Genomic DNA, 26,349 nt, shown 5'->3' with positions numbered 1-26,349 from the left:
GAAAACCCTTGATTACATATCAGAAGGGTAAATGCAACTTCTGGGTTTCTCTCAAAGAGTTTTGTAATTGCATAATTGGCGACGGTAAAAAAAATTTGATTTACTGTTATTGATGCGGGAGGCAGACCTTAAAGAAAACAATTTGAAGACCACTAGTATGCATTGGAATAATACGGCCGTGTATTTTAATGATATAGGAACTTGTTAAGTCATTTTTAAAGAGTTTCTTAGGAAGTTGTAGTATATTTATGTTCCTTTATCTTGAGTGCCTTTAAATATTGAAGTATCAAAAGCCTTTGGACATACGGGAATGAATTAAAATTGTATTTGCCTTGTGCATTTGAAGAGAGTGATTTCTCCTTCTAAAATCAAGCATTTGGCTTGGTCGTGTGAGCGAATCCACGATTAGCGACGTGAGCGAGCTCCGTTGCCCCTGGTTGAGTGAATCCCAGGTTATCATCCCCCGTCTCCTCGAGACTCCCTTTGTTTGTCCTGCGTAAAGTGGCATCAGAGCAGGTTTTCCGCTGCATTAGAAGATCATGGCTGATATTTTTCATCCGTTTGAACATCAAATGGTTGAAGAGATTGGTTTGGTTGATTGGAATTCTCCACTAGTTTATGACAAGTATGTTGATGACAACATGGAAGAGATTAAAAGGATGCATCGACATCTCACCAATAAAATTTCTCACATCGAAAATCGATGACGAGGCGTTGTGGTTTCCGAAGGGGAGGGAGGCATTTGTTTGCATTGTGTTTGACTTTTTTTCATGACAACACTATGTGGCTTGAGTCAACTAAAGAAGGAGATTTTTGTTCAGCATTTTACAATGAAGTGGCACAAGATACGGTTAGTTTGGATTATCTTAGTTCAAATTATGGGTGTAAAAATATTGAGGCTTCATCTTTAATTCGGGGTTTCAAAGTGAAGGCGCAAGCCTTGCCTTGGGGGAAGGATGTTACTGTTAAGAATACGCCATTTTTCATTCAGTATATGGAGAGGAAGTCGAGTGGGAAAAAGGATTTGGTGGGCGACATTTGTTTGGATTTGGGAGATGTTAGAGAATGTTTGAGGAATAAGAGTGGATACGGAAGTGATTTCTATTTTGAAGATGATTTTGACATAGAAATGGATAAGTTAAAGCTTTCACATGATGGGTGCAAATTGGGTGTTGAGGATGCGGATGCGCTGAAGCTTTCCCACGAATGCTTATCAATGATTTACTCAAAAGTTTTCGAATGAGGTTGACAATGTTAAGTCCTCTATGGCGTCTGAAAAAATTTGTGGACTATAAAAAGGCGAGGTTTTGCGCTCCATGCTTGTACTAAGTGGTGGAATGGACAGTCCGAATTGAGCAAGTTTTTGCTCAAGGAGATATTGGAGAAATTTGTAGGATTGGATGTTATGCCTGTTTTTTGTTAATGGTTGTGTGGCAAATGGTTACAGCTACAATTGTTAAACGAAAATTAAGCTCTGCCTACTCCCATTTTTACCTAAGAAAAATCTGAGGCTGCAACATGAAACCCACGAACCTAATTGGCTGCCTCTAACTATAGGCTGATGGGGTCGTCAAGTGTGTCATCACTGTTTGATCTAGATTATTGTCGGGGGGTGGATCATCATTGGGAGGTGGGCCAATATTAGGAGCTCACGCGGGGGAAGAAGCATCCTCTGCTTGTTACTCCTACGTTTTCTCCAATAATCCATCCATGAAAAAGCTAACATAAAGGTAAAGATAAAATATTATTTTGAACAAATTCGTCTATATCTACGCTATACCTAATTCATTGCTCTGCCAGCGGTAAAGGAATGGCGTAAGTTATGCTAGAGCACGCCTTACCTTTACAACTTTAAAATCGTGAATTCCTAACACATTCCCGACTTGCATATCAAGATCAATACAGTAGCCATGTGATAAGAGGAGTAACCTGTTCTTGAGAATGAGATTGTCACATCGATGGGCAGAATCTCGATGTCATCGAGTATAATAACATGCATTCAAACTCAAGAAACAAAATATATATCATATGTATATAGATTATACCCACAAGACAAAGACAAAGCATGGAGAGTTGACTTGCATTGCCATGTCCGTTCTCCATAATGACAAAAGCAAGCAGAAGGTAGCAAAAACTTGTAGCGAAAATAAAAGGGGAAAATAAATGAAAATAGCATCTCACTACTGCACAAGAAAAGATGGTCGTCCTAACACGATTCAAAGGGTCTCCAAATTGAACTGGATCAAGGCGAGAACCAAAATCAGGAAGTTGATCGATGTTATACATGGATATAAAAAATCACATGGGTATGTAGCATGCATTAAGCTCAAAACAACCATGTGCAAGCAGCAAGCAACAAAGTTCAACACTTCAAATGAAAGCTATATATATAGACACACACACTAAAAATTGGTGCGATCAATATTTCAAATGAATAATGAATGTACTTGTAATTGGTGCAGTATGCCTGCCTACCAAGACAGGGACGGTCCGAATCTCTCCACTTGGGGACCTGACAAACTCCAACATTTCCAAAACAGGAGCGAAAAGGCACTCCCGATCCGGAGCAGGACCGCCCAACGGCCAGATAATAACATAATTTGCCACTTTGGATTTCTGTTTCCTTTTCCATGCCGAAAGGGAAACGCCTGTTTCTTTTACTTTGGTTGTCTGCGAACTCTCTTCTATTGACCCTGCCGCTGCCGCTTTCTCTTTGACATTTGGTTGTCCGTAAACCCGAGTGTCGATCTGTGAAGGCCGTCTCTCTATGATGACAATGAGATCTGGCTTTTTTTTTAAGGGAAAATCAAGGAGAAGCAGATTGTGGCTAGGGTTTCAACGAATATGAAGAAAACCGTGAGACTAGGAGAGAGAGTGTGTGTGTGCACCCAATACTATTAGTCTATTTAGTGGCTCGTGAAAGCACCAAAAAACTAGAGAAAAAAAAATGTATTAATGTAATATTCAATTTCTTTCTATTCCTTCCTCACTGATATTTATGAGCTCATCCGCCCTGAAGCCACCAAATGGAAAAATATTTTTACCGACGTGCATTCAGTTGAGATTTTTGAAAATTTTGTTAAATTTTCGAAATTTATGGATTTTGATCGAGTTTAATTATTTTGTAGAAACTCTGTCTAAAATTTTGATTCAATTTTCTCCAATTCTTCAACCTATTAAAATTGCTAAATTATAGTTTGTACTCTCAAGTTTTGGTGCAACTGCAACCTCATACAACATCTTTAAAAACATTTCAATCTCATACACTAAATTATGTTAAGTTGCAATATCATACATTTGTTAGTCAAATCCGTTAAAATGACCGTTAAGTGACGACATTGCAAATATAGGCTCCACATGTTTGCTGGCCTATATGCCACATATGCGCCACGTGAAAATAAAATAAATATAAAGTTTAAATTCTTTAAAATTCTAAAATAATTTTCGAAATGCTATCTTCTTAGTATTTAAAAAAAAACAAAAGAAAAATATCTTCTTCTAAAACAAATCAGATTACCGAAAAAAAAAGAAGAAGAAACTCATTGCCTCACAGCCCCACTCCCATCTAACTTTTGTGATCTCCACCGTCTCTTTCTCTTCATCCTCTCACTTTTAAAGGGTTTTACTTGTTAGTAGAAGTGCCAGGCAGTAGTCACTCTTCGTGTATAAATGCGATTGCTCTTTGGTTCGTAATCAGATCAAAATTTTACAAAAGAAATACAAACACCAAAAAACATATATCGGAGCTCAGCTCCTTTTATCCTTGCTCTTTGGTTTCATGAATGACGGTTGGTGTAGTGTAATTAGCTTGAAATTGTTAACAAGCTGGGTTTTGTACCCGTTAGGGGCAATTTTGGAAACTTAATTTTGAGTGGTTTCGGCTTTGTAGTCCAGCCCGTGTAGAATTTTGAGGCCTGTACTTATGGTTAATTTTGAAGATTCTTTAGTTAAATAAAATTATAGGGTGGTTTTTGGTTAAAATAGTATTTGCCCAAACCCTTTTTATTAAAGCTTCTAGAAAAACGCTAGAGGCTTCTGTAAATTCTCGATCAATCAATCAAAGATACCAATTCTTGCTCCAAATAGCACTCCTAACATGATGCAAACCTTACATTTCAGCGTCCTCTCATGCCTTCCGCACCGAGAACGTCGTCCTATCCGACACCCCCGACCCCCACATTTTAACACCAGGTGCATTCTTTTCTTTTCTTTCTTTATTTATTTATTTGTTTTGTTTTCTTTCCTTTTGTTTTTGCTGTTTTATTTTCTCTTGTGTTTCTTTTTTATTATTTGATATGTTTCAATTAGGTTTCGTTTTAGTATTTCCTTTTATTTTTGTTATCTTTTATATTTTATTTACTTTCCACCCCTTGAGGACAAAGTGTGACATAAGTTTGGGATGGGAGAGTAAAATTTTAGGATTTTAATTTTTGGGTGAGTTTAAAAAAAAAAATTCATTCTTTTTAAGTTAATATCCATAGTTTATTTTAAACGTTAGAACAAATGGACATTGTGAAGATTAATCCCATAGTAAAGTCTTTTATATTTATCATTTCTTAGACACTACTTCATGAGTTATACTTTGAAGATTTGCACATTCACATCAACATGGTTTGTGGAGAGTGAAATTGAAACACTTACTTTTAGTCTGGGTTAATTTTTAATTTTTGTTATAAATAAAGTAAAGTTTAGGTCTTGTTACAAATAAGTAATAACTGTTCCATCCGAGGCTTTGCTTAGTAACCGGACCAGTCTTGCCTAATCAATAGTGATTATCACGTCAAACGGTAGAGTTTTGGCATGAGGCAGGGTGGTTAGTTGGTTTCGTAGCCTTTTTAGCTCGAGTTAGTAAGTCCTTAGGGGTGCTCTACACCTATTGCCCTAAAGCCTTAGTGGATTGAGAGTCATTGACTTAAAGCTCGTTACATGGGTTGGATCGAAAGCTTAAGTGAACTGACATTGCACGACGACTACTATTACTATTAAACAAAAAAAGGAATTTCGAAAAGAGAAAAAAGCATATAAAGTTAGTACGTGTGGAATAAAAAGGACAAGAGGTAAGGGTTTTAGTCGAGTTTCTTTAACCATATTGCTTCGCTCTACACCAAAGGAATTTCATGAATTTTTTTCTAACTGATTCTAAATGGCTTAAACTTTGTAGTGGGATTAGTTGGAACTTTTGAAAAGATGTTCTAATTTTTAACATTTTCTATGGCTTGCAACTTGCAGATGGAAATTTTGGCTTAGTTAAGTTTGTAGTTTGTTAGTTATTTTTATTTTCTAGTTTTGTTTTGCTTGAGGACAAGCAAAAAGTTAAGTTTGGGGGTATTTTGATGAGTCAATATTATATTATATATTTTATCATATTTTTAGTACTATAGTTTGGTAATTATTTTGGTAGAATTTTCATACTTTGCTTTATATTTTCAACATAAGACATTCGACTTCTTCCAAAGCGAAAGGAATTCAAACGAACGAATTTTAGAGTGATTCAAATTGGAGGGCGTTCGTGTTCCTTAGCTTGTTCATATCAAAATATCAGATTTCTCCACCAAGCGGTTATTTTTTGGCGAGGAAATAAAAAAGCTTGCTGGAAAGTGACGTTTTTGGGCTTAAATGCAATTTTTGGAGCCCAATATGACCTCATATGGGTTTGTGGCCTTCTGGATAAGTGTTCAGAATAGTCCAAGCTTTCAATTCAGTTATTTTGGGTCATGTTTTGGACCCATATCAGCTCCAAAACTGGCCCAAAATAGCTGGATTTAAAGCTTGGACTATACTAAACACTTCTTCAGAAGGCCACGAACCCATCTATATCATTTTGGGCTCCAAAAATTGCATTTAAGCAAAAAAAATGTTACTTTCCGGCAACGTGCGGTTTCTTTATTTCCTCGCCAGAAAATAACAGCTTGGTGGAAAAATATGATATTTTGATAAGAACAATTGTAGGTTGTCATCTATTTGTAACATTTTGAACTACAACAGGCAATTGTAATCTTAAAAGAGTTTTTCTTATTTTTCGTCATCGGGATTTGGCTATTGATTTGTCTCAAGAGTAATCAAAGAAGAAAATAACAATATAAAGCATTCCAATCTAAGTTCCACATTCATCAATAAACAAAACATAACGACGAATTCACGCTCAAGCGTTTCTTGAAATTCAAAATAATATTGATTCGTTAATAAAGGCTCGAATTATTGTCTCTTGAACGAGAGATTCTCTTTTGCAATGGGTGCATAGTCACGGCAATCACTTGTCTAATGAATGCTTGCTATCTAACTTACCCACTCAAGGAATTAAGGAATTTTAATTGATGATGTGGTGTTGGCTGGTAAGTAATTTTTCAATGTACCAAATGTGGGTATTCCTAGAAGAAAAAAAAAAGGCGTGAATTGACTACAATACTGATCTATACTCTATACTATTTATTAACAAAACACTATTTATTAACTAAAATTTTGTAAAATTATCATTCTACCTCTCTCACAAAAGCTCAACAAAAAAAATAAATTATAAACAATTTAGTAATTATATGCATCATGAATTTCACTGTTTTTTACGCAACCTTCACCCCATGTAAACAACTAGATCTTATTCAAAAATTAAAATTAAAATAAATTTATCCTAACCACTCTAAAGCAGGCTCGTAGTGGTAGGGGTGCGTACAATTTGAAAGTATATAATAAACCACCATCTTACGGTCATATATATAATTCATGTTAATATATGTATTCTACTAATTAATAAAATATTCATTGTCAATCAAAATTTTATGAAATTACAAGTTTAACTCTCTAATTAAAACAGAATATGAATAAGAAGTATGAGGTATAAATGTAATTTTACACAACCAAATTATGTTTTTTTTTTTTTCAAAATTTCACGTACATGTAATTCTAATATATCTCTAATTATAAAAAAAATATATATATATAAAATAAAAAAATAAAAAAACTTCACTCCCACATCCTCTATCATTCTCTCCCTCTCTCATTATATTTCAAAAACAAAAAAACAAAATTTTCCCCATATGCTATTACAAATTCTCAAAACGCTTTATTAGGGTTTTAGACTCTAAAATTCCGGAAAGAAAAAAAAAAAAAATCTCTGTATAAATTGGCTGACGAAACACTGAGAGCCTCCACCACCGCCTCAATCGCCGACCCCAAAACATGCCCGTCTGCAGCAATTGCCGCGGCAAAACCTTCATCCGCGATGACGTCACCGAAAACCTCTCCTGCTCCACCTGCGGCAAGCTCCAAGAGTACGACAACTACGTCCACCAATACGGCGGCGTCTCCGGCCCCACCGGCACCTTCGTCTCCGTCGGCACCACCGGCTCGGGCAACGTTTACAGCTACAAAGAGACCAAAGTTTACGAAGCCCTAAAATTTATCGAATCCATGTCGCTCCGCCTCGGCCTCTCCACCGCCGAGGCCGACGCCGTCAAAGCCATGGCTAGGGAAGTCACGGTAGGTGAGTACGGCCAAGGTAATTGGTTCAATATTTTCGTTGGTGCTTGCGCGTATGTTGCCATGAGAAGGGACAACAAGCCCTTGCCGATCGCCGAGGTCGTTTCGGTGATCGGCGGCACGGATGTTTATGAATTGGGTAGGATGATAATGCGTGTAGTTAATTTTTTGGATTTGAAAAAACCTGAGTTTCCGGAATTCGATATTGTCAATTTGTTCGAGCGGATGCTTAGGAATTTTTGTAGTTTCGAGGGAATTGAAGGAGATAAGAGGGAGAGAATGAGAAAACAGGGGATATTTCTGCTAAATTGTGCAAAGAAGTGGTTTTTGACAACCGGGCGTAGGCCGCTTCCGATGGTGGCGGCAGTGTTGGCTCTTGTGGCGGAGTTGAATGGCGTTGGGGTTAGGATTGAGGATTTGGCTAAGGAAATTCATGCTGTTGTCCACACTTGTAAATTGCGATATAGGGAGCTTTTAGAGGCGCTTGTGAAGGTTGCGCAGGCCTTGCCTTGGGGGAAGGATGTTACAGTTAAGAATGTGATTAAGAATGCACCGTTTGTCATTCAGTATATGGAGAGGAAGTCGATGTCAGAGCCGAGTGGGAAAAAGGACTTGGTGGGCGGCATTTGTTTGGATTTGGGAAATGTTAGAGAATATTTGAGGAATGATAGTGGATACGCAAGTGACTTCTGTTTTGAAGACGATTTTGATACAGAAATGGATAATTTAAAGCTTTCACATGAGTCTCGGTACTTTGAGGTGGAAGATGGTGGGTGCAAATTGGGTGTTGAGGATATGGATTCGCTGAAGCTTTCACATGAATGCTTATCAATGATTTACTCAAAGTTTTCGGATGAGGTTGACAATGTTAAGTCCTCTAAGGGATTTGAAGAAGTTCGTGGAACAAAAAAGAGGCAAGGTTTTGCGCTCCATGCTTGTGCTGAGTGGTGGAATGGACAGTCGGAAATGAGCAAGAGGCTTCTGCTTAAGGAGATATTGGAGAAAGATGTAGGATTGGATGCTATACCTCCGTCTTTTGTTAATGGTTGTGTAGCTGTTAAGAGGAGGAAAGAAAAGATAAATGCTGCCAAGCAGCGAATTGATAGAATTATGTGTCCATTAATGCTCGTTCAGGTGACAGCAGCGACATTTGCATTTCTGAAGAGGTACATACTAGGAAGAAGAGAAAGAGAGGACGTGGCATTGATTGGGAAGATTTAATTATTGAAACCCTCCTCCTTCATAAAGTAAAAGAGGAGGAAATCGAGAAGGGGTGGTACAATGTATTACTGGAATTATATGTATTTAACTCTGGGGTTGTGTGAGAGCTTCTGCACTTTGGAACTGAAATGTGAGGAATGTGCCTGCACGCCTTTGCAACTCCATGATCGAAGCGACTTCTTTTTAACTGAATTTGCTAGATTTTGTAGATCTTACAACTGATACAATCATACGAGTTACGAAAGTTTTGTTTCCTCTTTTTGAACAGAAGATTGGCAATTATATTGATATACATTTGGCCTAATTCTTTGTCTCAATTATTAATTATTAAGCAAGGAAATTGTCTCAAAAGGTTTATCTTTTCTATACATGTAGTGGTTTTTATGTTGCCTGGCTCATAGATTAGCGTTTTTCAGTCATAAAGGATAGAATCGATACCGCATGAGCCATTCTTCAGAGAATGAAAATAGTGTATACCATCTGGAGTGATAGATATAAAGCTGTTTCCTTTTTTTCTGGACAATTTAACGCTGCTTGCTTTTTCCTCATATTTTGTTTTCTGCTGCAGTGAAGTGTATTAGTTTCTGCACTGCTGCTGCAGTGCAGTGGAATGCAGGTTCCTCTGTACGAGTAAGGCTGATCGTTTAAGTAATTCATTATGCTTTAACTCTTAAATAAATACAGTAAAATCTGTATTTCTTCCGGTCCCCTCTTTTGTTACTTTTTCGCTGGTGCTTTAAACTGTTTTTTATGACTCGTTTGATGATTGATGCTCATTTTATTGCTTACATATCTTGCTTACCAGAGAACAGGAAAAGAAATTGTCTGTTTCGAAATTTAGTATTTCGAAAATTCTGTACCGCTATCGTCATTTTTTATGGTGTGAAATGGCATTAAGAGAAAGCATGAAATTCTTAAATCCACTTCATATAGTATTGATTATCATTGTCTAAATTTTTATTTTTGTAGCAGGATACCACAATCCGAAACGTTATCAAAATAAAGCCATTCTTGGACAGCAATGGAGAGAAAAGAGAGAAAGATCGGCTTCCCCAAATAGGAACCGAAGTTGTAAGCTGATGAAATCTAGGCACCTACTGGATCTTGTCCTGCTTGGTGGTCAACATGAGCTTACTGCCCAGCAGCAAATGCCTCAACGGGGAAAGTCTTGGTGATACCAGCAAGACTCTTGAAGTTGATTTTTCCGGCAGGCTGATCAACGATTATTTCACTAACCGGAGGCCATAGCATAAGCTCCTTAGCCTTCACTCCCTTGAGCTTCTTAATCTTCTGCTTCTCAACATAGCCTTTGATTTCAGTGTCATAACTCACAAGCTTACTGATCAACTTGAAGCTGTGTTCGACCTTCTTCTTCTGGACGATCCACATGTAGCCGGTGGCTCTCACAAAGCCAACTTCGATCACATCAGCAAGAGGCAAAAGCCCTAGCGGAAGTTCAAACTCTTGGAGCAAGGCGGTAGCCAATCTCAGTCCCTCCTCGTGGCCTTTCTTCACGATTCCTCCTTCCTTCTCCGCCATGGTAAACTATTGTATATCTTTATTAAAGTTCCAAAGTAGTTTTGTGAAGTTGTAGGCACTTTGGGGTGAATGGGTTTAATTTATATCAAGTGACTACATACATAGGACAAACAGAATGGAGAAACCAAGGTGTTTTTTCTTTGTTTTAATCACCAAAATTTCTCTCTAATCCGGCGTAAAATTTATCCTTATTCTACGAGCAACTGTCAAAACCGCCGAAGCTACTATGTGTGTTGTGGTCATCACCCATTTTGCTGCTCTTGTTGTGTCCTATTCTTCTTGTTCGTTGAAGACAATTACAACTTACCATTGAGTATTATGTGCAGCTTGGAAAGTACAATTCCACCTGTTTATGTTAGTGAGCTTTGTACTTAAAACCGAAAGGACGATTACAATTCCACCTGTTTATGTTAATTCATACTTGGATAAATTAACCCTCTTTACCCCAAAATACTAATAACTTCACTGCTTCATTCGAAAACTTTTAAGGAAATAATTTTTTTTTATCATGGCGGAGAAGGAGGAATCGTGAAGAAGGGCCACGACGAGGGGCTGGCATTGGCGACCACCTTGCTCCAAGAGTTCGGACTTCCGCTAGGGCTTGCTGATGTGATCGAAGTTGGCTTTGTGAGAGCCACCGGCTACATGTGGATCATCCAGAAGGAGAAGGTCGAACACAACTTCAAGTTGATCAGTAAGCTGGTGAGTTATGACACCGAAATCAAAGGCTATATTGAGAAGCAGAAGATTAAGAAGCTCAAGGAAGTGAAGGCTAAGGAGCTCATGCTATGGCCTCCAGTGAGTGAAATAAACGTTGATCAGCCTGCCGGAAAAATCAACTTCAAGACTTTCCTGGTCGAGGCATTTGCTGCCGGGCAGTAATGCATGGACTACTAAGATTCAGTAGGTGCCTCCATTTCATCAGTTCACTATTTTGACATGGCTTCTGATTGTGGTCTCCCACTAGAGAAATAAAAATTCAGTTGATGGTATTTAAAATTTAAAGACTTTCAGACAAGTTATGTAATATTATTGAAACGAAAAGAATTATTATGCTCAAGCAATACAACTTAGAAAAGCAAGAGGTTTTGGACCAAAAAAAGAAAAGCAAAAGGTTCTCCAATCCAATCGTTAGAGAAATTGCAGTGAAGAGCAAATATAGGCGTAAGGGTATACATTCTCTAGTGACCAATTAGAACATAATCTTTGGGATGAATCCTAATGCAAAGCTAACATGATTTGAAAAGAATCGCGCATAACGAGTGAAGTTATATATTTTTATGTAGCCACTAAAATTATACATGCCACCAATACGGCATAACATTTTAGAGACTTCAACATCATTTGATGTTTATGCTAGACTTGACTTGGATAACTTGTAGATTTAATGAATGTTGCATGAATGGATGAATGTTCTTTAGTTGCATTAAAATGTAGGTAGAAGATCGATTAGCTACAGATAAAGGGTTGGACTGGGAAGGGATAAATTTAAGTTAGACTAATTCATCGATCTAATATGTTCAATTAGACAATATACAAGTTTTTATTAATTTTTATTATTATTAAAGGGAGGGAGGGAGTTCGAAACTATTAAAATAATTTAAAGAATGTGGGAGTTTCAGAACGTATGCATGAATAGAAACTCAACATCCTATTCAATAGTACAAGCTGACGTATATTTCTCCAATTGTCATTCATCAAATGTAGTGAGTTATATATGCAAACCAATACTAAACTCCAAACAAGACCTTAAATAATCTCTCTTTCTTGCTCAAAACGTCCTTGCAACCTATGGTATCATTGTGTAACTTTCACACGTAGGGCGTTATTATCTTCACCAATTAAATACAAAAGTCGTCTACTTGAAAGTCCCCGAATCATATAGAGATCACGGTGCACATGAATTTGGAATCACCTATGGTCCTGCAGGAAGCAACTAGGCCAACTATATTAATATCTCCGTGCATTTTTCTGGGAGAAGAAACCTTGATGTATGAATCGGGATACCAAGTCAATTGCACCCCCTTTTTTCCTTTTCGAATCCAAGTACGCCAATTGTGATATGATATGATATGATTTCAGTTCTTTTCTTTTGGTAGTTAGAAAGTGATGTTTACACTTTTTGTATTGGAGAATCATTTACATGACGCAAATGCATTGTTTTAATGACTTTATGTGCTAATGTATTGTCATAAAGTACCATGGAAAAACAAAAATGGAATATCATACAGATGTAATCAACAGTTGTCAGAATTATGCTAGCATAAGACGCCGATGCGTGGCATGGGTGATTGTTATATTTTGTGAAATGCATATGCATCGATGGCTCACAGTCGCGCATATATATCCATATTCCATGTAGCTTGGGTGTTCACTAGCATATACCTCCGATACAGTTGGATGAACCTTAACTAGTAGACCACCTTGCACATAAGTTATACAGAAGGTGATGTATTATGGTATATCCATGCATACAACGACTATATATACAGATGATGACGATAGTTCAAGAACATTTCAGTGCTGATGACGACGGTAAATGGCGTTGATAACTATTCAGACGACCAAAAGGCTCAATAATTGCAATGAAAATTTAATAAAACTGTTGTTACTTCATTTCCACACTTAACTACACGTTTGAGTCCTTGATAAATAATAGATAATTAAGAGATTAATATAGAAATTAAATAGATCAGCAGACGAGCCAGGCTGCAATTCAACTTCTGTGCATTTGCTGTGCACTTTCATTCAAAGCAACAAGATTAAGAAAACGAAAGATAAAAAAGAAAAGATGGTTGTGGGGACTACTCACTTTTTAAAAATATTCTCACTTATCTTGCCATGGCAGCGTTGAAGAACTCATCAAATATCTGTATGACTTCTCTGCAATCTTTTGCTATATATATTGAGTGCAATTGCAGTTTAGTTTCTCATTCCAAAAGGGTTCGAGAGAGAGAGGGAGAGAGAGAGGCTCAAAGATCTATATATCTCAATATTCTAACATGACGGTGAGAAAACCACATAGCTTAGCCTTACCCTCACTCCTTCATTTCTGTTTGCACGTCTAAGTTATTATCATGCATAGTGACATGTACTGCTATAGCCTTTTTTCTTTAATAAAATAGAAGACTAGGCGATCTTAGCTCCTTGGAGTTTAATGCAGAACGCAAAACGTCCACTCTCATCCCTCTGTTGCCCTATATGTGTGTGTGTGTGTGTGTGTGTGTGTACGTGTGCCTGTTTTTGAAGTTTCACATACAGCTGCATGCATGATTAGGGTTATAGTTAACAGCATCCACATATATGCATGATTATATGGCCTTCCAATATGCATGCCATGTATTTTTTTCAAGTGAATGCTTCAACATATGCAATCTTCTCCACCGATTGGTCGCGCATTTTAATTAGCCAAAGCAACATATATGTGTTTCACTCTGGTCTTGTGTCCATGCATGAACTGTAATTTTTAAAGTTATCTATTGATTTTGTACAGATAGTAGAGATGATAGTGACCATGGATTGTGCTGGCTGCGAGAATAAGATTAGGAGTTCTCTAAAAAAGCTGAAAGGTATGGTGCAAGTTATTGATCCTTTTACATTTTTTGCGTTCTAAATATCCCGTTTGATTGAAACTTTTTCTAATAAATATCTAGATGGTAAGGGTATGAAGAAATGTCTCACATCGAAAGTTTAATTATCTAATTGTGGCTTGATTATAAATCGAAGTACTGGGGTTGCCGTATAAAATTAACTAAAACTAATTACAAAACCAAGACCAAGACCAAGGCTTTTTTCCCATAGTTAAGGTCCCAGATAACCAGACTGCCAGTATGGTTATTATAAATAAAATAATTAACGATATTAATTTTGATTACTATTGTGATTCTGACATTATTTTATATATGTACCAGGAGTAGATGCTGTTGATGTGGACTTCAACATGCAAAAGGTGACTGTAATGGGATGGGCTGATCAAGAGAAAGTTCTGAGGGCAGTGAGGAAGACCGGAAAGAGAGCCGAGCTTTGGCCTTACCCTTACAACCCTGAGTACCACAACTTTGGCCTTGACTACTATCAACAACATCAGCCGCTTGATCTGGATCATCATCATAACCGTCAGATTACCACCCACCATCTGCCCATCACTACCTACATTTCAGTACCTAAATCCTCCTCCTCATCATATTCCTACAACTACTATAAACATGGCTCCACTAATCAGGACCATGGCTACTATCAACCCCCTCCGTATTCCACCATGTTTAATGAGCAGGACATTGCTGTGTTCAGTGATGACAATCCTCATGCTTGTTCCATAATGTGAATCAATGTGACGGTGTACCTTAAAATATGTACAATTCTGGTTGTCCCGTGACCCTTTTTTGCGGCACGTTTAGTTTGAAGAATACATGCATACATATACATATGCGATGCTACGCGCTTGTTCACTCTGCAGAGTTATTATTGCGCAGGTTTCGTATGTGTGATGCAACCCATCTTAATCTACAGTTCATGACGGGGGCAACGATGTTTGGATTTAATTTGAAAGTTTTCTTCACTGCCTTTGTAAATAGGATAGAATCATGTATATCATATAAGCGTTGTGTATTATTTGGTTCCTCGTTTCCTTATATGATTGATATGTTATAATATAAAAAGGCTAGTGGTTCTAACTAACACCACTCTTTTAGCCTCACGTGCTCTATTTTGTGAGTCAAGAAATTATCTTTAGCATAGTCAGTATACAGTGCTAAATTATTTGGTTTATAAGACAAGTGTCAAATTCATTGTTCTACATTATATATAATAAAAATCTAGATACACCAAGAGTATAATCGGTCTCCGATTTGTAAACATAGATTTCGTTTGACACGCCGTAAAAGACTTCAGGATAGAACCACTTAATATATGAATTTTGTAAATAAAGGAGAAATTGTTGAAGCATAAATTGGCTGGCTCGGAACAAGTAAAACACTTTTCCTCATAAAATTTTTTTCTCTAAAACAATATATAACCACGTTTATTAGAAAGCACTACAAAATTCTTATCAAAACTAATTTATAAGAAAAAATACTTGAAATAAAAACAAAAAATTAACATGATCGACTAAGAAAGCATCAGGGTAAACCCTAACCCTATCTTTACCTTCTCCTTGAAGGAAAAGATATCTGGGAAAAAGTCTCATATTAGGAAAAAGTTGTTCACATTTTTTCTCATTTATTTATTGTCTCTCAAATGATCATACACACTTCTTTCCTCTATTTTTGTTTATTTTGGACTTTGAATTCAACTAATTAAAGAAGAAATAAAAGACAAAAATAAATAAAGCAGTGCACATAAAAAAAAAGTGTGAAAATCTTATTCGAAAAATTAGGGGTGGGCACGGGCTGGGCCGAGCCCAAAATTGAAGGGACCAGATCGGACCTGGTTGAAAATACAACGGGCAAGGCCGGGGCAAATTATACTATTTTCAAACTGAGAACCAGACCTAACCCGGCCTGTATAAAATGGGCCGGTTCCTACGAGTACCCTGTTTTGTTTTTTCCTTCTAATTTTCAGTATCTTCTCTAGCTTCTCTTGCTTAATTTTCTGCAAAATAACAAACAAACAATAACTGTGAAAAGATGTATCAGAATGACATTGCAAATATGATAAAGAAACAGAAAAAATCAAAGCATGGGTCATATTGTAATCCATTACAGAAACCAGGTGTTCTAATAGAAACCCCATCTGAGCGTCTGGCAACAAAAGAAAAACGAAGAAAGCGCCACCGGAGCACAGGTTGCACAAATCCAACTTCCTCGCCGAGAGAGAAAGCTTGAGTTGACCACGTTGTGCGCCTTCTCGGTTCTCTCCACCACTCTCCACTGTAGCTAGACGACTCAAATTGGGAGATCCAATTGAAAATTTCACAACTTTTCACAAATTTTGTAAATCAAAATTAAGAAATTGACAAAATTGGAAGAAATGAAGGAAATGAGTTACCTTGGTGTTGAGATCGGAGGAGGAGAAGGAGGAGTTGGTGGGGGAGGAGGGTGGTGGCAACATATCATTTCTCGGTGGGGTGTGGGTGTGGGTGTGGTGTGTCTGTGCTCCGGGAATGAGAGTTGTAAAGATGGGGGGAGAAGAAACAAAGCAGAGGAATGAGGGAGAAGGTTCAAGAGATTGGGGGAGGGGGAAACACGGGGAAGTGGAATGTGTGTGTGTGTGTGTGTGTGGAGGGTTCTGGAGAGTGAGAAATGTCATAGCCCATGAGGAGGAACAAAAAGAAGTGGGCCTGGGAGACAGTAACAGTAGCCAACACGGGGGTTGCAAACGGGCCGATCCGGGTACCCGTTTTTCTATAATTTTGGAACCAGCCCGAACCTAAAATTTCAAAGGCCCGCCCCACCCCTACCCACAGGCCCAAGGTCCATTTGCCCACCCCTACTTAAAACAAATAAAACTTCTATTTTTCAAGTCATTCTTTAAAAATCATATCCCTGAAGTTGTAGTTTTGCAGATATAATGACTTAAAAAATTGATGAGATAATTCTATCTTGAAATGATACTCAGCCTGATCTTGGAGTTCTCGGAGCCAAAGGTTCTTTGACTTAAACTCTAGTTTAATTTTACCGTGCAACATTGCAGAATCGAAAGAAAAACCGAAAAGAAAGAACTGAGAAGGTTTAAATGATAACTTTACTAATGACTACAAGTCTACAATCCTCAAAATAGGCATATTGGGAGTGGAGAAAGCAAGGAGCAAAATGGTTAGCAATCATCGAGAGATTTTTCATTGTGATCGGTACACGAGGTAATACATCATGTGTTACTATATAAATAATGAGATATGTATGTTAAAAAGTTAATAACTTAAAAAATAAAACTTTTCACCACTTATATAAAAACACGTGATGTACCACCCATATTTTCATCACAATATTATTTTTTTTTTTGCAATCATCAAGTATGGGCACTGCATGTATCCACGTAGTGGCCACTACCACACTCAGGCACTCGCCTCCCATTTAATTGCCTCCGTTTGGCGCCATTCGACATTGAGCAGCTCACCAAATTTGACATCATCTCCCATTTCCTGCCGTTTAATACATATCTTCATCTCGTCCGTTAGCATATTATTGTGTGCGTTTATTTATCATTACAGACGGGAGGAGAAGATTCGAACACAGAACAGTAACCTTACGCATCTCAGACACAAAATTATACAACTATTGTAATTAACGTATTTTATATCCCTTTTTGTCTTCTTTTTTCTCTGATAACAAAAGGTTTAAGAGGATATTGGTTACTCTAACTAAAGGCAAAATCTATCTATAACCTCAAGTTGGAATAATTTACGCATGATATCTAACTGCTAAGTATAGCTGGTATGAACTTACGTAATAATTTATAAATTGCACACAAATGAGACTTATAGCGAAACTCAAATTTTGGTGGGACGACATACAAAATAAAGAACTTACTAACCGAACCAACGTTGAGACACCAACATTGCACATTTCAAATACGTAGTTATACACTCATTACAATCGTCTACTCGGCAGGACCACTAGTTGCTCGAGTCAATGAATCTCCCAAAATCACCGATCAAGAAAAACTATTTGTAATAAAATAACACGCTTTTCTTAGATTATGTTTAGCAATAATACCAATATTTTGTTTAGACCAGATTATTCTACTTCTTTACCACTTATTTTCTTTTCGTTAAGAAACAGAAGTGTCAATTACAATTTTTTATATTTTACGTAAAAAAGAAATGTGATTTTCCTATTAATAGGCCACATTGCAAATAATAATCTTGTAATTTTCTTGTATTTTCAGTTTTCTTTCCTTTGGTGTTTTTACTTGTATTTAATCTCTATACTTTCAATTTGTTTTGGCGTTCATTTATTTTGTCAATTAAGTTGATTTTTCCGTTTATTTTTTTGCGCACATCTTCCCATTTAAAGAAGAAAAAAAATGTAAATTCCTGGAACAATTAAAGTGTTAAGGTGGGTATCAATCCTTGAACAAAAGTATGTTTAGTTTGGTAGTTAATTAATTAATTAAAGTTGGTAATTATTACCCAGAAAATAAAGATCGGAGCGCCGGAGAGCGGAAGAAAGAGACATGGGTGCATCGTATTTGTCAGAGCAACTCTCAGAAGGATAACAAGAAACATCACCACATTATTGCGTCGATGCCGACTTCCATCCCTTTGATTCAACCGAGAAATTAGGATCCCTCTCTCTCTCTCTCTCTCTCTCTCTCTCTCTCTCTCTCTCCTCCGCTCTCCCTCTCTATATACTATACACATACATGGCGTCCGCTTCTCTGATTCACGCGCGCTTTGGGTACTTACCGAGTTTCAGCGGCAATCGGCGGAACGACTCCCAGGGACCTCTCGGCTCTTCGTCCTCCTCGTCCTCCAGTTCGTCCTCCTCCTCTTCGTCTTTCAGCTTCGCTTCCGGTAATCAATTCTCTCTCGGTCTCATCCAATTTTCCCGGGAAAGTTTTGAGATTTTTGGCTCAAAGGTCTAATATTTGCTTAATTTTCGTCAAATTAACGGTATTCGATGATATTTGAACTAATTTCTAGTCGACATTTTTTGTTACAGGCATATATAGTAGTTGGAGAAATCAAGGTCTTAGAGCTCAAGCTATGACTAGTCAGGGAAATTTCGGACCCTCCAGGGGTGTTGCAAATGCAGAGGAGAAACCTGATCATCTTCTCGTCCTTGTTCATGGCATCATGGCAAGGTATATCTTGTTCCTAGTCTCATGGAGCTCTGCCTGTGATTGTAATTTGTTCTTGTTTTTATAAAGTTTACTCCTTTACGGAAATTGTTTACTTTTCATTGAAGCAAGTGTAAATGGTAAAGGAAAATTAGGTAGAGGGTTATGTAATGTGCTTGATTTTGTTTACTTGGCGCAAAACCGAGCGCAGTGACGTTCTAGGATTCATACAACCGACCCTGGATCCCACTTGGTGGAGTAAGGCTTGGGTGGTGTTGTTGGATATCTTTGAGTCTTTTTAGTGCTACTTACTACAATTTTTAGGTTCCACATGTTTGACGCTTCCAATAGCGCTTTCTGTGGTTCATTGCTTTCAAACTTTTGTCTCCTTGGTGCATATCTTTAGCTACTTTTTTCCCCAAATTGATATCGAGTTGACTGATTCTTAGTAATGCAGCCCAAGTGACTGGACATACGTGGAAGCGGAGTTAAAAAGGCGTCTAGGAAGAAATTTCTTAATCTATGGTAAATTTATGTTATTTACTTTCAGGCTTTCAGCTTACTTTGTTGACGGCTTTTAGACTAGGAAGGACAATCAGAAACCTCAACTGAAATGACCTAAATCTTATGCATCTACTGGGAAGAACAGATATTACGGTCATTAAGATGTGACAGATGGTGACTCGACATCAGATTGCTTTTTGCAGTTTCCATGTCTTTGAAATGCATGAATTTGATATAGGCTGTTGGTCTGTGAGTTGTTAACATCAAGGTTAATGAATGTGCAGCAAGTTCATGTAACACGTACACCAAAACTTTTTCTGGTATTGATGGAGCTGGGAAACGATTAGCAGATGAAGTGAGTTCTGACATTTATGAGCCACTGTTTAAAAGTTTTATGCTTTAAGTTTTGTTTTGAAATAGCAGATTATAGTTGCATAACCTTGGCATTCATAATAAACAGGTTATGCAACTTGTACAAAAGACAGAGAGCCTGAAGAAGATCTCATTTTTAGCCCATTCTCTTGGGGGCTTATTTGCAAGATACGCAATTTCTGTCCTTTACACACCCAATGATAGTGCCAGGTCAACTACTGCAAATACACGAACGGCAAGCTCTTTGAGACGAGGAAAGATAGCTGGGTTAGAGCCTATTAATTTTGTAACATTGGCAACTCCACATCTTGGGGTGCGAGGGAAAAAGCAGGTCTGTCTATCAACTTGATTTCATTGTATCTGTGAATTGATGCCATTTTGGACTCTTACTTCTTTACAAATTCAAGGTTTACTGTAAAGATAGTCCTTATACTGATAGTTTGAATGCGAGAATGGTAAATTGTAACAATGACCGAAGTGAATTGTTGACTATGTGTGTTCGATGCTTTGCTGTTGTATGATGAATTAAGATGGCTGTAACAGACTGATATCCAGTATATGGATCTACTCAAACCTTACCTTGAATTAGAAAATTTTAAATTCCTTTGATTTTCTTTTTTCTGCAGCTTCCATTTTTATTGGGAGTACCTTTTTTAGAAAAGCTGGCTGCTCCAATTGCTCCTATTATTGTTGGTCGAACTGGTAGTCAGCTGTTTCTCACTGATGGTAAGCCCGAAAGACCACCACTTCTTTTGAGAATGGCATCTGATTGCGAAGATGGAAAGTTTATGTAAGTACAGGTTTTATGTTGCTTTGCTGAATTTATTTTTCGCCAAGTTGTATAGTGGTTCTAACATGTTTCATTTTGCAGATCTTCTTTGGGCTCCTTCAAATCTCGGATTATTTATGCCAATGTATCTTATGATCGTATCCTACTTCATATAATCCATTTTGTTCTGTATTTAGATGACCTTATTAACTTTCAATTCATTTGTCTCTCTCCACACATCAATTTCCTTAACAATAAACAGATATGGTTGGCTGGCGTACATCATCCATTAGGAGGGAGACGGAAATATTTAAGGTGACAGATCATTCTCTGCTTAACCCATGCCATAATTAATTATTTTACTGTTGAGCAATTTAAAAAGTTGTTTGCGTTTGCAATTTAAATCTCACAAAACTTGTAAGCGCCTGTTGTTTGTATATGCTGTATGTAATACACACGCAATTCTATCTCAAAAGATGCCAAATAATGTTGTTACTATTTGACTTGGCTTAAAGTAGCGGAGCGTTTTTCAGCCAGGGGCAAAGCCAGTTTTTTTACGACTGAATGTTCTTTTTTTCCTAACTACAACTATATATTGGTGATAATTAGTCATAAGTTGACAGGGTCAAAGAAATTATGATCAGTTATGATGATGCTTGGAAGTGTCAATATTGTGCTGTGGGCGGGATGCACGAATGAGAGGGTGTAATCAGATAAAAAGGGTCATTCTTTTTGGCACTTTTTCGGATTTCATTACAAATTATATATGGGAAAGAAGCTTGCCTATGTAAATACAGTATATTTTTTTGTAGCTGCTATGATATTGTGATGTAAAATTGTTCACTAATCAGTGGTTATATGTAACTTTATTGGCAGCCTCCTCGCCGATCTTTGGACGGGTACAAACATGTTGTAGACGTGGAGTACTGTCCTCCAGTTTCCTCTGATGGTCCCCATTTTCCTCCCAAAGCAGCTAAAGCAAAAGAAGCAGCACAAAGCGAACCTAACATACAGAACACATTAGAATATCATGAAATTGTTGAAGGTACAAAAACGATAATTGCTAACAGAAATCCAGAATAGGATGATTGCTGATGAAGTCTAGCCTTTCCCGTGAACAGATGAAATGATACGGGGATTACAGCAGCTAGGATGGAGAAAAGTTGATGTCAGCTTTCACTCGGCGTTTTGGCCCTTCTTTGCCCACAATAACATCCATGTACCCCATCAATCGATCTTTCTTTTAACGAGATTTTCCTTCTCTGTTGTCTGGTTTTCTAAATCGATTGCTATTCGTGAATCCAGGTGAAGAATGAATGGCTTCACAATGCCGGCGTCGGGGTGGTTGCTCACGTTGCCGACAGCCTGAAGCAACAAGAATCCTCCTCCTCATTCATCACTGCCAGCTTATAGCTTCAAAGCTGTATGTACTATTAAGTGCAGTGTAGTTGAAAACTTGTAGAATAAGTTAACCTCACCATTTATTGGTCAATTAGCGTAGATCGCCTTCGCCTCTTTGTTGCCCTCGTATAAGCTTTAACATGTCCAAAGATGTATGGGATGTACATTTCACATTTGTACATGTAATCTGCAATGTGATCGATAAATGTAGTCCGTTAGCTTCGCTCTCGCGAAAAAAAGAAATTTATATAAAGTGACTTGCAATGAAAATTAGCAGCAAATTACACACAGAACCTCAGTTGCAAATTGCAATTTACATTGGATACTATTTTTTCTCTCTTTAATTAGGCTTTTTAGTCAAAATAGTCCTTGAGATTGGTTTAATTTCTTACTTTGGTTCCTTAGATTTAAAATCAGTAGAACTGGTCCTTGAGTTTGTTTACCGTTAATCATTTTGATTATTTTGTGAAAATCTCCGGTAAATTAGGATAGAATGACAAAAATATCCTTAATTTTTGTCAAATCATTTTTGTCCATTGCTTATTAAATTGAGGGTATTTTGATCGTTTTGGCCTTTGTTTAACAGATATTTTTTTACAGAATGATCAAAATGATTGGCGTTGGACAAATTTCATAAGCACTTCTATCGATTTCAAATCTCAGGGACCAAATTGAAGAGTTATGTCAATCTTAAAGACCATTTTTGCTAAAATGCCTATTAAATAACCAACATCATTGTTTCGTTTGGATCTGTCTTGGCTTCCTCGTGAGTCATTATGTTTTTATTTTGTGCATATATGTCAAATTGTTATTGGTTGTTAAGTAACTCTCGTATAATGAGTATGCAAATCACAAATTGACGCATGCAAATATAACTTATTAAAAACACAGAATAAATTTTTCTGCACAAATATCAAATTGTGATCGACAGAGAAAGAGAAATGCGACTTCTCAAAGAAAAATAATGAAAAGAACTTGAAAAATTTGAGTTTTAATGATAAGGACAAAATAAAGGATAAAGTAAATAGTATCAAAATTAATTTTTTAATATAAAAATATAATTTTTCGTTAAAATAAACAGTACATTTTCGTTAAAACTCTTAAGAAAAAAAGATGCATCGTTCATCTTGCATCCCACGTTCAACTGCTTTCCCCCGCCACAATTATTTTCCCAAGCCCGTCTAATCCACGCGCCCTGCCTAAACCGCAACTTGATATTCTCACGCGAAGCCAATAGCCAAGCAGTGCGTGCGCCCAACGTTTCGATCAGCGCGTGGATATTGTATGTCGGATTTTGAGTCGGCCGAATCCGGGGGCGTATCCGGGCCCCACCCCCAAACCGGTCCTCACCCACCCAACCACACCAAATGATGCCCGATGCCTTTTTCATAAAACAGTCCTTCTAGAGAGAGAAAGAAGAGAGAACTTGAGAGTTCACAGAGACCAGAGAGAGAGAGAGGAAGTGAGAGAGTGAGATCCGCTATGGCTTCCCCCAAGGAGAGAGAGAACTACGTCTACACTGCTAAGCTCGCCGAGCAAGCCGAGCGTTACGACGGTACCATCTTATTTCCCTCATTCTCTCACTATTTAATTTTTTATTTTTGGATGATTTTTTCGCTTCAGATTTCGTTTAATCAAAGCCTTATAATCTGTTTGGCTACCCAGAAAATCAAAGAGACCAGAAAAGAAAATTCACTTTCAATTGTCTTTCCCTCCTTTTTTTTTTTTTTTTTTTTTTTTTTGTAATTTTATTTAATTCTGAGAATCTGAAGTTCTTAACTTGGACACTGTTAGGAAGAACTTCTCGCAGAATTGATTTTGTTTTAGTAAAAAGAATGAGATCTGAGCGTTGATTTCTTTATTTTTCATGGAATTAGGGTTTTGACTTGCATTTACTTTGCCTTCTGCACTTTTGTTCTTTGCAGAAATGGTGGAGGCGATGGCGAAAGTAGCGAAGCTTGACGTGGAGCTCACCGTAGAGGAGCGGAATCTGCTTTCGGTTGGGTACAAGAACGTGATCGGAGCTCGCAGGGCTTCGTGGAGAATTCTGTCCTCGATTGAGCAGAAGGAGGAGGGGAAAGGGAACGATCAGAATGTGAGCCGTATCAAGGAGTACAGGCAAAAGGTTGAGTCCGAGCTCTCCAGCATTTGCAGCGACATCATGAGGGTTATCGATGAGCATCTCATTCCCTCGTGCACCGCTTTCGAGTCCACTGTGTTTTTCTACAAAATGTGAGTGGTTTTATGCTTTTGATTGAGTGTTTCGGAGTGGATTAAAGTGTTTGGCTTTTGAATGGTTTATTCTGTGTAATTGCAGGAAAGGAGATTATTATCGCTACTTGGCAGAGTTTAAGACTGGTGATGACAGGAAAGAGGTTGCTGATCAGTCAATGAAAGCTTATCAGGTATAGTAAGAGATGGTCTTTAATTTAGAACTCTAATCAGTCAATGATAGCTTTTGGCGTATGCGGCTTTTGTTTGCTAAGTATGGGGGACTCGAAGAGAAAAGAAATCGGCTTTATGAACTTTTTGTTACTCAAACAAGCAAAAAGTAAACATTTTATCTGCTGTTAATATTGGTACTAACTAAACCGGTATCTTCTTGTGTTGAAAACGACTATTAATGGTATGATTCATTTGCATTAGCTGGAATTGTGTTTCAGACACGGCAGCAATGCTGAACCTTGCATTGAACTACGTGATTTAATGGTGTGGCCGGCTATATCTAAGTATTAGGTTAAGTTCTTTTTCGTTAGATTGTCGAGATGTATGCTTATCGTACTTGTCCACATTTTGAAGCTACTCCCTTTTTTTTCTGAACAGCCTATTATTGAGATGAGGCGGCTTTGTCCATTTTCTCTCTTTAAACTATTGCTTCTGGCTGTTCTAATTAGGATTTTATATCTGACACTTAACATTAATATGTGTGATCTATGAGTAATGAGGATTGCGCAGAGGACGCTTGAAATGGTTATACTGATTTTGTTCTCTGGGCTCCTGTAATAAACTGTTATTACTGTTCTGTAGAATATTAAGATGATTGTGTACGTGGACAAATAGTTGATTTGTCACTTTGGGTTGTTTGTTATGTTTATCAAATTTGCAGGCAGCTTCTAGTAAGGCAGAGAGTGACTTACCCCCCACACACCCCATCAGACTGGGTTTGGCCTTGAACTTCTCTGTCTTTTACTATGAAATATTGAACTCTCCGGAAAGGTATGTGTGCTTATGCGACCAAAATTCAAGATATCACTTTTTTTCTTCGTTGGCAAAAGCAAAATTTGAAGGAAATAAATCTTATTAATTGCACATTGGTGCCTTGCTCCAGGGCTTGTCACCTTGCAAAGCAAGCTTTTGATGAAGCTATCTCAGAATTAGATACTTTGAGCGAGGAATCGTACAAGGATAGCACCTTGATCATGCAGCTTTTAAGGGACAACCTTACTTTGTGGACCTCTGACATTCCAGAGGACGGAGGTAATGATTTTATCTTTGTTTCCTTGTGGATTGTGGCTTTCTGGATAATGTTAGTTTATGCGGTTTAATTGTTCCCAACTTGTTATGTAGTTTCATCCAAGTCATGCGATGCTTGTTCTTGACTATTTAATTTTTGGGTTGTCTTTTGAGGAATCAATATATGAAATTGTGATTGTGAGATGTTTATCTCGCTATTAGTATATTAATGTTTGTCTCGCTATTAGTATATTACAATCATCAACACAATGAGAAATATTATAAGTAAAAGTAGAACAGACTTGTGAAAGTAGTGTGTTGTTATGTGTCAATGATGTAAATTATGTATATGTTTCCCTTTTGTTTCCCATCTCGAGTCTGGTTAGATGTTCAATCGCCTTTCCGTTTTAAATTGCATTTTGTGAACAATCCAGAGATATCGGGTATTAATATAATTCTTTGCTACAGCTGAGGATATCCAGAAGGCGGATGGCGCTGCTAAACCTGGTGGTGAAGATGCAGAGGTATAGCTTATTTGGTCATCCCACCCATCAATTTGTTCTTTCATTTTTCGGCCATATCTAGCAAGCGTTATAATTATTTGGTTTCCGGGTCTTCAACATCCTTCTTTTCCTTTTCTTAGTGAATGGAAGCGGCCTATTAGTGTCCAGGGCTTGTGTAATTTTACGGATGGAGAAAGTGGATGCAGGGTCTCTTTTCTTATGGTGTTGTTAATTTTTCTCCGGTGAGATTCTAGTTAAATGCTGTTGTTCTGTTATTGTTGCGGTTGTAGTTCCCGCTACCCTGAAACGCAGAATTCATCTCTCTCTGACTTAATGTAAAAGCTTTCTTCTACGTATCTAAATTTCAATCCTCTGTTTGTGGAGAATGTGATTTAT

The 26,349-nt window shown here is 37.5% G+C and overlaps 6 protein-coding genes across 7 annotated transcripts; 5 read left to right on the top strand and 1 right to left on the bottom strand.

The window, feature by feature from the left end:
• Nucleotides 1-6,963: 6,963 nt before the first annotated feature.
• LOC103944532 (plant-specific TFIIB-related protein PTF2) lies at nt 6,964-8,998 on the top strand. Its single transcript, XM_048582298.1, has 2 exons — nt 6,964-8,601; nt 8,640-8,998. Exons 1-2 carry the CDS (start codon nt 7,174-7,176, stop codon nt 8,796-8,798), a joined length of 1,587 nt encoding a protein of 528 aa, XP_048438255.1. The 5' UTR covers nt 6,964-7,173; the 3' UTR covers nt 8,799-8,998.
• Nucleotides 8,999-9,825: 827 nt separating this feature from the next.
• On the bottom strand, nt 9,826-10,233 carry LOC103944542. Its single transcript, XM_009355016.1, has one exon. It carries the CDS (start codon nt 10,231-10,233, stop codon nt 9,826-9,828), a length of 408 nt encoding a protein of 135 aa, XP_009353291.1.
• Nucleotides 10,234-10,551: 318 nt separating this feature from the next.
• LOC125476457 lies at nt 10,552-11,115 on the top strand. The gene is made up of 2 exons (XM_048582633.1): nt 10,552-10,591; nt 10,751-11,115. Exons 1-2 carry the CDS (start codon nt 10,552-10,554, stop codon nt 11,113-11,115), a joined length of 405 nt encoding a protein of 134 aa, XP_048438590.1.
• A 2,042-nt stretch (nt 11,116-13,157) lies between these two features.
• LOC103940466 (heavy metal-associated isoprenylated plant protein 29) lies at nt 13,158-14,655 on the top strand. Its single transcript, XM_009350610.3, has 3 exons — nt 13,158-13,241; nt 13,727-13,802; nt 14,145-14,655. The coding sequence occupies exons 1-3, from the start codon at nt 13,236-13,238 to the stop codon at nt 14,555-14,557; spliced, it is 495 nt and encodes a 164-aa protein (XP_009348885.1). The 5' UTR covers nt 13,158-13,235; the 3' UTR covers nt 14,558-14,655.
• Nucleotides 14,656-18,486: 3,831 nt separating this feature from the next.
• Nucleotides 18,487-22,290, top strand: LOC103940720. Its single transcript, XM_048582295.1, has 11 exons — nt 18,487-18,685; nt 18,834-18,975; nt 19,409-19,476; nt 19,740-19,810; nt 19,916-20,158; nt 20,454-20,617; nt 20,699-20,754; nt 20,859-20,911; nt 21,473-21,641; nt 21,718-21,815; nt 21,902-22,290. The coding sequence occupies exons 1-11, from the start codon at nt 18,535-18,537 to the stop codon at nt 22,007-22,009; spliced, it is 1,323 nt and encodes a 440-aa protein (XP_048438252.1). The 5' UTR covers nt 18,487-18,534; the 3' UTR covers nt 22,010-22,290.
• Nucleotides 22,291-23,385: 1,095 nt separating this feature from the next.
• LOC103940633 (14-3-3-like protein D) lies at nt 23,386-26,339 on the top strand. Of its 2 annotated transcripts, XM_009350820.2 has the most exons (7): nt 23,386-23,552; nt 23,923-24,229; nt 24,315-24,402; nt 25,104-25,213; nt 25,326-25,474; nt 25,919-25,974; nt 26,094-26,339. In XM_009350820.2, exons 1-7 carry the CDS (start codon nt 23,480-23,482, stop codon nt 26,094-26,096), a joined length of 786 nt encoding a protein of 261 aa, XP_009349095.1. In that variant the 5' UTR covers nt 23,386-23,479; the 3' UTR covers nt 26,097-26,339. The 2 variants fall into 2 exon arrangements, with proteins under 2 accessions (XP_009349095.1, XP_048438253.1); XM_048582296.1 differs by lacking the exon at nt 26,094-26,339 and having other exon boundaries at nt 25,919-25,980.
• Nucleotides 26,340-26,349: the final 10 nt, after the last annotated feature.

Source organism: the organism of the source record quoted next, unplaced genomic scaffold (genome assembly GCF_019419815.1).
Source record: "Pyrus x bretschneideri cultivar Hongxiangsu unplaced genomic scaffold, Pyrus_bretschneideri_v1 Contig19, whole genome shotgun sequence".
Classification (NCBI taxonomy): Eukaryota; Viridiplantae; Streptophyta; class Magnoliopsida; order Rosales; family Rosaceae; genus Pyrus; species Pyrus x bretschneideri.
Note: the sequence above shows the minus strand (reverse complement) of the source record. Positions and strands in the feature narration are given on the sequence as shown.